A 10,000-nucleotide genomic window follows, 5' to 3' on the forward strand; every position below is an offset into this window, starting at 1 on the left:
TTATCGCAGACGCCATGACTGGCGAGCCCCCTGTCAGTTCATATGCAAGTTCTCGTCCCCAACTTTCCACCCCCATTCTTGTACCCATAGCCCCTTTTTGTTTCTCTTAGCTGGCGGGGCCTTGGCACGAAAAACGAAGGGAGACACATGATTTCCAGTTCTAGATTCTGGGACTTCCGTTCTTCACGTTTGCAGTAGAGATGTTTCTATATACTGTGTGGGAGAGTCATGGCGTTTTTGATTTCGTTCAAAATTCTTTGTTTTCGGATCTGTATCCAGAGCCCCTCGTTTCTCGTGCCAAGGCCCCGCCGGCTTAGAGAAACGAAAAGGGCTAGAGGGACGAGAATGCCCCACCCCCACCCCCGCACTACAAACCCCAACTCCGGGCCCAGCCCCACTCCTCGATTATTTCACTATCAGTCGAAAGTCGTCAAGTTAATTCACCTCTGCAGCATTGAACGCAATAATCCATTCATTCCAAGCATTGGTCCTTCTTTTCAGGAGCGTTCTGAATGGCTGCCCAAATCTCACGGAGCTGAATTTAACTTCTTGTCGCGGAGTTCCTCGAGGGATCAAGCAACGGCACCAAGGAGATCTTCGCCATCTTTTACAAAAGCTGGTGGTTAATATCGATCAGGAGAGCGATAAAAGCGAATGAAGATTACACTTCGCAATTGTTCATTTAAAACGCCCAGTAAAAATTCAGCCCCATACCTCATAATACATGCAATCCTCACGAAGCAACTCTCATCTGGAAGTAGAACTCATTGATGAACTTGCAGTTCATTTTTTATTGCACTTGTTCATTGTACATTTCTGGGTGGCAAAGATGCATTGCAAGATAATGATAAGACCTTGTTTAATTATTTAGCATACACCTTTGTTTTCTTACGTTGACTATTCTCACCCGGACGATCACACTATACTAACTACTGATACACCTGGGTTCAAACCATTCACTTTGTTTTGTTTCTTACGAGTTGTGAAGTTTTAACTACGTCAAAAGCTGTGAGGAAGAGCACAGTCTTAAAACTTGTTTTGGCGTCAGAGAAAGTGGCAGACATTGCCGAAAGCCCTCCTTTTCCCCTGACCGTGCGAAAACTGGACACGAGGTACGGCAGTTTTCTCGCGGTCATTTTTTTAAAAACCACCTCGCACTTGTAACCTTTCCTTTAATTTTAAATCGTTTCTAAAAAAGCAATTGCCAAATACGTGGTTATCATGCAATACATCGAGTGGTTTTCATTTGAGTGTCGTGAACTCAAGATCACGAGCCAATCACAAGAAACTAAAATAGTGAAACAAAACGTAACCAATGAGAACACGAAGTAAATACACGAAGTCGGCGCCCAGCGCGGGAAAACGCTCAATACAAAGTCTCTTTTTATTTGGTTTCACATCTTATTAGTTAAGATCACAACGCGTATTTAACCAATACCATAGCCGGGGGACGTGAAAATGTGTTAGAAAGCGTCTGGTGACAATGCCGCCATATAGAGATGGCCTGGGACGAGAGTGGGAACGTCAGCTTTTTCTCGTATTGTTTGAAGAAAATAGTTTAAAAATGTTTAAAAACTGTTATGCTAAAAGTTGTAAATTAAAGGTGAAAAGGGAAAAAAAACCTAAAGCGATTTAAGTGTAAGACAACCTGTCCTCTTCATCTAAAACACAAACTTCTGTAAATGCTCTCATGAACACACTCGCCCCAGGCTTTTCAGGTAAGCTCTTTTTCTCCATTGTGTAACATCATTAACCTACATCAACATCGAAATGAAAGCGAGCTTTCACGTAGCCAAAACGAGTTCCCCCCATTAACAGATTTTTGAGACTAGAGATAATGAAATGGTCATTCCGCAGCACCAAAAAAATTCAATATTGTTATGGAGTAATTACGCACTGCAACAGTCATAAATTTTTCTCGACTCAACTGGTCACAATACTTCATCACTGACCTTATTAATAATTATAATAACTATTTATAGTGTTTTTATTAAAATATATTTCTACACTCTAATTTGAAATTTTCCTGCTCTGGTGACATATTTCACTCCTTTAAAAGGCTTGTATTTCTAAAATAAAAATAAGGAAAAAAGAGTGAGGCCCAGATAATACTCAAATAAGTACTATTCTATGTATAAAATCAATCAATGTAAATAGGAATTCACCGCAGCACATCCACGGCGTGGCTTTTAATTTGTCCACTGTTTCCAGATCGAATTGGAATTTAGAAGTGTTGGCTTTTGTGGAGGGAGGAAAACTGGAGAACCCGGATAAAAACCCTTGGAACAAGGATGAGAACCAACAACAAACTCAAATTACATTTGTAACGCCGAGTCTGAGAATCAAACCCGAGCTACATTGGGGGGAGGCGAGCGCTCTCGCCACTGCACCATCCCTTGACAGGGAAGAATAGTTGATTGAAATGAGAGGGAATACGCAACAACCGTGGGTTAAAACAAAAAAAGATACCCATTTTACTGCGCACGAGTAAGAACTGACAAAAATGCTTGTGTGACACTTATTAACCCTGTATGTGTTACGCTTGATGTTTACTCACCTCTCCATAAATATCCAATCTACTGACTTTAAGGCCTGAAGCTGCCAGCTGTGCAATCTTAAATTTAATCTAAAATGAAAACAGCGATATGTATAAATAAGGCATGCTTGATGCATTCATCTTAAGAAAACATGAGCGGACTAGATAGGAAATCCATTTAACGGAGTTGCTACAGAAAACCAACATGCATGTTAACAATGACATCGAAAAGTGTCGTCCAAACTTAAAGGAGAAGTTCACTCCAGAATGGCCATTTATTTACTTTACGCCAATAAAAAGTTTACACAAAGATATGTTATTCACCAAAATTTCAGCCTCCAACGGTTGCTATTTAACCATACGAAATCTTTCCCAAAACTCGACAACTGAACGCCACCATCTTGGAGCTGGTAATGTATGCGTGACGTCAAAGTGCTCAGCCTGAAGTTTGGCGCAAAAATTTTTATAGTCGAAACTCCTTGTTTTTTGTATTTCTTGGAGCTCTGTTTGATCGAAATGGAGATGCACAAACAGGCATTTTGACAAACAAAAGCCACTACGAAGAAACAAGGAGTTTCGAGTATGTAAATTTTCCAACCAAACTTCAGGCTGAGCTCTTTGACGTCACGCATACATTACCAGCTCCAAGATGACGGCGTTCAGTTGTCGAGTTTTGGGAAAGATTTCGTAGGGTTATAGCGCACGTTTAAGGCTAAAATTGTGGTGAATAACATATCTTTGTATAAACTTTTTATTTGCGTAAAGAAAATAAATGGCCATTCTGGAGTGAACTTCTCCTTTAAGGCTTTACAAGTAGAGCGATGCCGTACGACTGTCACATCTATTATGAAATTCATCACAGGCAGCAAAGACGTTCACTTACAGAAATCGTACAAGATTCATCAGGTGGAGGAACTCCAGTCTGAAGAGACATCTAAAAAAAAGAACCAAAAAAATTAATGTTGATGATAGCTGTCGGTGTGCCAGTGATCAGTTAATTTATGTGCTCAACAAGAGAACTTCCTGTTACTTACATGTCAAATGAAGAATAATTACAAAAGAGGAAAAATTTAACTTACATTTCCTCTCAGATTTGGTAACTTCTGTGGTATTATTTTACCAATCTGTAAAGAGAATGTGGTATGGCACATTATGTTTTAAATTGCACAATGATTAACATTAAGAGTTGTTCAATAAACATTCTTTAACTTGCCAGATGTTCGATTACTGGAAAACCCATGTCAAATATACAGCTATTTTAATTAACCTTGTCCGACCAAAGCTTAAAGACAAGACCGATAGGTAGTATGGGTCGTAGAAGAGAGCAACTGCACCTGCTGAATACCCACTAATAGATACATGTACACGAACATGACAAACGCGAATTTGCACGTCTTCTTTCTCTGCAGACATGCGGAAACAAGGTACTTTTAGCCACACTTACATGTAATTTAAGAAGATTTTTGAAAATTTAAAGCTACTCGACAGTGAAAAATAGCAACAGAAAAGGCCTTCTGAGAGGAAAACAAATTCATGAATTCTTCACGTGCAAATATTCAAACTTGTAGATTTTCCTATAGGCCAATATGCAAAGCTCCAGTGAATTCCCAGACCACAATTCGGTCTTGTGTTTTAGCATTAAGCTTTGAACTGACAATGTTACTTGAAAAAGTTGAAAGTACGAGAGACAGTGGTGTACAGCAATTCAATCAGGTATAGAATGCAATGGACTAGCATACCGCCCAGGGGTGCTGAAGCAATTCACCCCGGGGGGGGGGGGCACTCCCTATAATGGCCTATACGGGGGGAGGCTCCGCCCGAAAGGGGTACCTTTTTCACGCTTCAGGTATATAAAAGGGTAGGAATTTCACAAGATTAGGTATGTGAAAGGGTAGGGAAATCTGTCATTTAGGTATTTAAAGCGGTCTTTAATAAAAATATTTCGAACAGACGCATCTTACGGCTGTATCATTTTGATTTATTAAACACTACATAAAAATGAGAATTAGACTTCCTGTGTAAGGTATATGTCATGTCATTTAGGTATGTGAAAGGGCTACCTTTTTTCAATAAAAGGTATACGAAAGGGGTACTTTTTCTGTCAAAATGGTATATAAAAGGGTAAGGGGTTGGACCTCGGGGCGGAGCCTCCCCGTATCAAACCTTTTCAAGTAGCCCCCCCGGGCAATTCACCAAGTCGCTTTATGCTACGAAAGCAAGCAAGTTAATTACCAATCATACGGATTACTTCACTCCACATTTTTATGAAGCATTTTTGAAGAATTGAGAAAGTGAAGAGTTTTTTACATTTTACCTGAGTGTGTGAAAAATGGGCAAGTGCAAAAAAAAAAAAAAAAGAAGGGAATGCTTGCCTGCAACCCCCACGATTTTGAAAAACCTGTTCACCCACAAGTAGGGCTTCTGATTAGTGCAATGTGGTAATTTTCATTAAACATATGATTTCAGCAAATGATTTGATTTCCATGTACCCAAAATGCTGGAAACACTTGCTATACAGGCTACTTATCTTTTGAAAAGACAAACTTTTTTATTGCATTTAATGTTGTCTTGCACAAAAACCGGTCAGAAACACAAAGATCAGGGCCGGGTTGTTCAAAGCACGATTAAGGATTAGCGCAAATTTTGATATCAGCTTTTCAACTTTTCAGTGAGATTTTCTGTTTATATTTTCCGTTGTTCAGCCTTGCCATCGACTAATCTCAAACTCCACAAAACGTAAGCAATAAAAACACTTGTATGCAAGAAAAATTGAACCCTCGATTAACTTTTAATCCTGGGTTGGTGTTAATCGGCTTTCGAACAACCCGGCCCAGAACATTTGATTATTAATTTTTGCCAGTCTGCCCGCACATGTACTTATAAAGTAGAAATTATTTTTTCAATACAGGGAGGGGGAGAGTACAAAAGAGACTACCATACCCTTGCTGAGTACAGTACTATCTCTGATCACTTCACCAAGAATACAGTGAGTTTAGCATTGAATGAACTTACATCCCAAACCAGTTCTTTCTTGACAGGATCAAAGGAACATGTGCCAACTGAGATAAAGACAAGTGTAAAAGCATGTTATACTGTTGAAATTAAAAAGGGGATTTATTTAATATTAGAATGCTTTGCAAGAGGACAAAGAGGTGCATTCATTGAGTCTTACTTTGTCTCTTTTTCATGCAGTCTCATCCCCAGAGTCTGACTGGAGGCTCTGACTCTGACTCGTCCCCAGTCGTCTTCATACAGCACGCGGCAAAGATACAGCGGAGGGAGAGACAGGTACCTCGCGCGCGTGCTTCTCCCTTTGCCGCGTGCTATATGAAGACGACTCGGGACGAGTCAGGCTCTGACTGGTGCCAACATACAGTGTACAGTTTAATCCCGATAACTCGAACCTTCAAGGGAAATCGAAAAAGGTTCAAGTTATCAGGAGTTCGAGTTACTGAGGGTAAAATTAGTAAGAAATGACCTGCAGGGGAATCAAAAAAAGGTTCGAGTTAGCGGGAGGTTCAAGTTATTGAGGGTTCGAGTTATCGGGATTCAACTGTACATGTATTGTGTTCGCAATATTTTTCAAGACTGGAGCATTTGGCCATTATAAATTGTGTGTAAAAGCTACTGGGCAGTACTTCAACCCGAATCTTGCAAAGTAGTACCCGTAAGTGTTGAGAGGCTGCTGCATTTCCAGGCTATTTCATGTAATAAGGTAAACTAATTCTGTACCTGAAGGAGTAAGATTCACATTCAACACTTGCTTGGGGAAAGGCACTGTCACCACAACATCTTCCACCTTGAAATCAACAAACACAAATTATTGAGCTTATTTTTTCTCTCTAAACAATGATAACTAAACTAACAAGCATTTTGCAGTAAATTGTAGACTGAATGCAACATTTGCATAATTTCAACTTTTTCAGTCATGTATAGGACTTCAGGAACAAAAACCAGCTGCTCTGAAGAGGTGTGATTTTGAACATACAAGGAGGTTGTTTGTCAGAATGCAAAATATATTATACACAGAATGAATGCTCATGTTGTATTGGGTTTGTATTGTGACAAAGTAAAGATATTATTTACAAGGCTAAAAAGTTCTAAAATTTAAAAAGAAACTGAACGTTTTCGACTTGTTGTCATCATCAACCCTGATGATGACAACAAATCAAAAACATTTGGTTTCGTTTTAAATTTTATAACTTTTTAGCCTTGTAAATAATATTTTTTACCTTTTTAGTGAACATTATGACCAAAGTAAAGAGTTTTTAAATCTGACTTGGTTATAGTTTGGAGGCATATTTTACCTTATGCCTCAAGGTTTCTTATGCCGACCTGTTTTTGTTTCACTAAAATTTCAGTGAATTTTGACCATCGTCATTAAAGTGAAAGAGTTAATTTTTTTTAACCAAAAAATGTCTCCTATTGATTGCAATACTGGATCCAGTATTTTCTAGAACTATGTTATTGAGGCGATACAAGCATTGTGCTTACTTTATTTTCTTAAAGCTGTACTCACCACTTTTCCCATTGTTTGTTTAGGACCAACTGTAAGATCAAACCTTCCAGAACCACCCTGAAATGGCACAGAGATAACTACATGTATAACATACGGCAGCCAAATAAGCCACAAACAATTAACAGATGGTTAAGACTAAACTGCATTTAAATGAGATTAATCAATAATAAACTGAGGGATTTGCACTTCAGCAGTTGCCCAAAGTACAGAACTTGTAAGGTGTATGCTCAGTGGAAAGATTTGCCCTTGTGATTTGTTTGTGATTTCTATTGCCCCACTCTCTTAGTGATAGATGTACCTTTTTGTTTGAAGGAAAGCCCTACCGACCAGATTTCAACTTAATATTAAATTGAACATCGAATGGTGAGCAGTAATGTCATAAGTTTTGTCTTGTTATGTAATAAACAATAAAATTAATTGATCATGTGATTGTATGACGAGCAGTATATGCCAAATTCAAACATGTTGTCTCTGACCCTCCAGTCATAAAAATCTGAAGAAAAGTTTTCTCACCTCATGATAAGAGATCTGTGGTTTGGCATACACTGGAATTGCAACAGTGCTGTACAAAAACGAAAGAAATACACGTTGGAATTCAAAATTTCATCCAATCATTATGATCATTTCCTTTGACACTAACTAAACTATTATGAGGTACTTTATTAGAATAGCAGATTACTGCATAATTTGCTTTTTGTAACTCAGAAACATTAATTTCAATGAATAGTTATAGGGAGAAGTTCTCTTGACTTAAGGGAGCTGCTTGCCTAAAGGGACTGTGTCATGGATTTTAGCGAAATTTAGGCATCAGAAATGGCCATCATATTCGGTGAAATATAAAAATGACCTCTTAAAATTATTATAGTGAAGAAACATTTCAATAACACAGCAAATACAAAAATAGGAACGAATGGCCAAAAGTGACGAAGATTGAAACTGATTGCAACATGGTTTTTTGAAATATTGTTGGGCTGAACAGTTTTCAAAACTAGTCTTGTTTTCTTGTAACTTTAACACATTTGGTTGCAACATAGCTATGGTTTTGTCATTTGGATCCATAGGAGTAATTTCTTTACAAACATTAAGTTTCATAGCAAGTATTTGACAAAACTTAAAAAAAAATTATCTTAACTCAATAATTAAGCCATGACACAGTCTCTTTAGTCGGACATACTGTACACATAATTATTCTGACAACAAAGCCAGACTTACCCAGAGGTGATGTGGTAGGACAAAAGTCTATAATTCCCATCAGGTGGAACAAATGACAAAACTTTCTCCCCCTGAAAAGGAAAGACTGTGTTTCAGCAAAAGATGTGTTATAACAACTTGTTATTGGCAATACTACAAATGTATTCCATCCAATCAACTGTACATTAAGGGGCTCGGTGGAAAAAGGCAGTGCCATAGTGATTTTTGGCTAAAATAATTGAACATTGCCAAAACAACTCCAATTCACACACACACACACACACACAAAAACAGGTTGAAACGCATTGAGCTTTGCTGGTTTCATTGTTCTGACAAGCAAAAGGTTTCTTTTGTTTTTATTTTTTAAAAAACTCCTAAAGATGCCGCCAGGATATCCAAGCTTTTTGCATACGTTATATCTCAAAAATGAAGGGAAAAATAGCGAAAACAAAAAAATTAATAATAAATAAATACAGTTTGGGGCCTACTAGTGTAAAATAAACTGGAAAACCACTGTCAAGGAATACATGTACCTTTTCTTTGTTGCTTGAATAATAAAATCAAATGCGGAATGAACTTGTTTATATACTCACTTCCCATCTTTTTAATCTCACACATGGATGAAAACTTGGATCCTCTAACAGCCTTGAGTTAACAAATGATAGTGATAGATCTGGCATTCCTGACAGCTTACAAACAGAATCAATCTGTGTACAGAAACAAACATAAACAAAAAAAAACATTCAAACAAGTGCTCATCAATAGGTTTGTGTGCATAAGACAGTCTGAAAACAAGGAAAGAATGATTGAAGTCCTATTTATTTTCATAAATCTCTTAATACTCAAAGTAACTTTCTATGAATTTCAGCTTACACTGTGTGGTTTTCAACCAATGATTATTACATGTACATATAATGTACAATGCTTCAGTTAAAACACATGAATTTATGACTACCAGTTTTTTGAAAACAATATACTAACCACTCCTTGGATTTCTGTAAAAACTGTTGAACCCTGGTGAAACAATTATGAGCCACTGGTTAGTAAAATTGCATTTTGTTCACTGGGGCAATTACACACTGTCAAACTGGCTGAACTGGCTGAAATTACAGTGTACAAAATACTGTACATACATGTTTGTCAATTATACAGTCAATTTCTTCAATGACATCAAAATAAATCTGCAAAAATAAAAGATCTTTAAATCAGAATGATGCATAACTTGAGTCCTTCTTGATTAACATCGAAATTCAAATCAAATCTAAATAATCTTTTAGTTTAAAACCCACTAGCAGGTGTTAAAAACCATAAACTCAATATAATTGCTACTCGCATCACAATACTGTATACCGGTAATGCTCATAGCAGCTACATGTATTGTATATTTCCAGAAAATAATTTTTCCCCTTGATAGAAGTCGATTGTGTGGACCCATCATCACCAAACCCCCTCCCCCAACTTGGCAACCCGTCTGGATTTTCTGATCATGAGAGTGTTAAATGAAACCTCTGTGTTGAAGAAAAAAGAAAATCACATGAAATAATGAATGAAAGTTAGAAAAAAATAATTAATCTGCCACGCTTAAGCATTTCTTCTGCATATTTTTTAAACTTCTAAATTGATACCTCGTTGTGTGTATATTTGACACCAGTCCGTCTCCATGGAACATTAGAAAGTTGACCAGTTGGAAGGTGGGAGCTCACACTGAAATAACACGATAAACAAACAATCTGTTGCATATTTTACTTGTTCAT

At 37.5% G+C, this 10,000-nt stretch overlaps 1 protein-coding gene across 1 annotated transcript in view; it reads right to left on the reverse strand.

Moving 5' to 3' along the window:
- Window positions 1–752: 752 nt before the first annotated feature.
- Window positions 753–10,000, reverse strand: part of LOC144640283 (AP-3 complex subunit mu-1-like) — an 11,068-nt gene continuing 1,820 nt past the window's right edge. Inside the window, exons 4-16 of the mRNA XM_078499465.1 lie at window positions 9,872–9,950; window positions 9,380–9,427; window positions 9,228–9,260; window positions 8,840–8,953; window positions 8,268–8,338; window positions 7,569–7,617; window positions 7,056–7,112; window positions 6,269–6,335; window positions 5,549–5,595; window positions 3,616–3,660; window positions 3,420–3,470; window positions 2,558–2,626; window positions 753–2,069 (exon numbers count right to left, since the gene is read on the reverse strand). Coding sequence (XP_078355591.1) covers window positions 2,004–2,069; window positions 2,558–2,626; window positions 3,420–3,470; window positions 3,616–3,660; window positions 5,549–5,595; window positions 6,269–6,335; window positions 7,056–7,112; window positions 7,569–7,617; window positions 8,268–8,338; window positions 8,840–8,953; window positions 9,228–9,260; window positions 9,380–9,427; window positions 9,872–9,950 — 796 coding nt within the window. The 3' untranslated portion in view covers window positions 753–2,003. The remainder of the gene's footprint in view (window positions 2,070–2,557; window positions 2,627–3,419; window positions 3,471–3,615; window positions 3,661–5,548; window positions 5,596–6,268; window positions 6,336–7,055; window positions 7,113–7,568; window positions 7,618–8,267; window positions 8,339–8,839; window positions 8,954–9,227; window positions 9,261–9,379; window positions 9,428–9,871; window positions 9,951–10,000) is intronic.

The sequence above is a fragment of the Oculina patagonica genome, unplaced genomic scaffold (assembly GCF_052425735.1).
Source record: "Oculina patagonica isolate OP01 unplaced genomic scaffold, crgOcupat unplaced234, whole genome shotgun sequence".
Lineage (NCBI taxonomy): Eukaryota > Metazoa > Cnidaria > Anthozoa > Scleractinia > Oculinidae > Oculina > Oculina patagonica.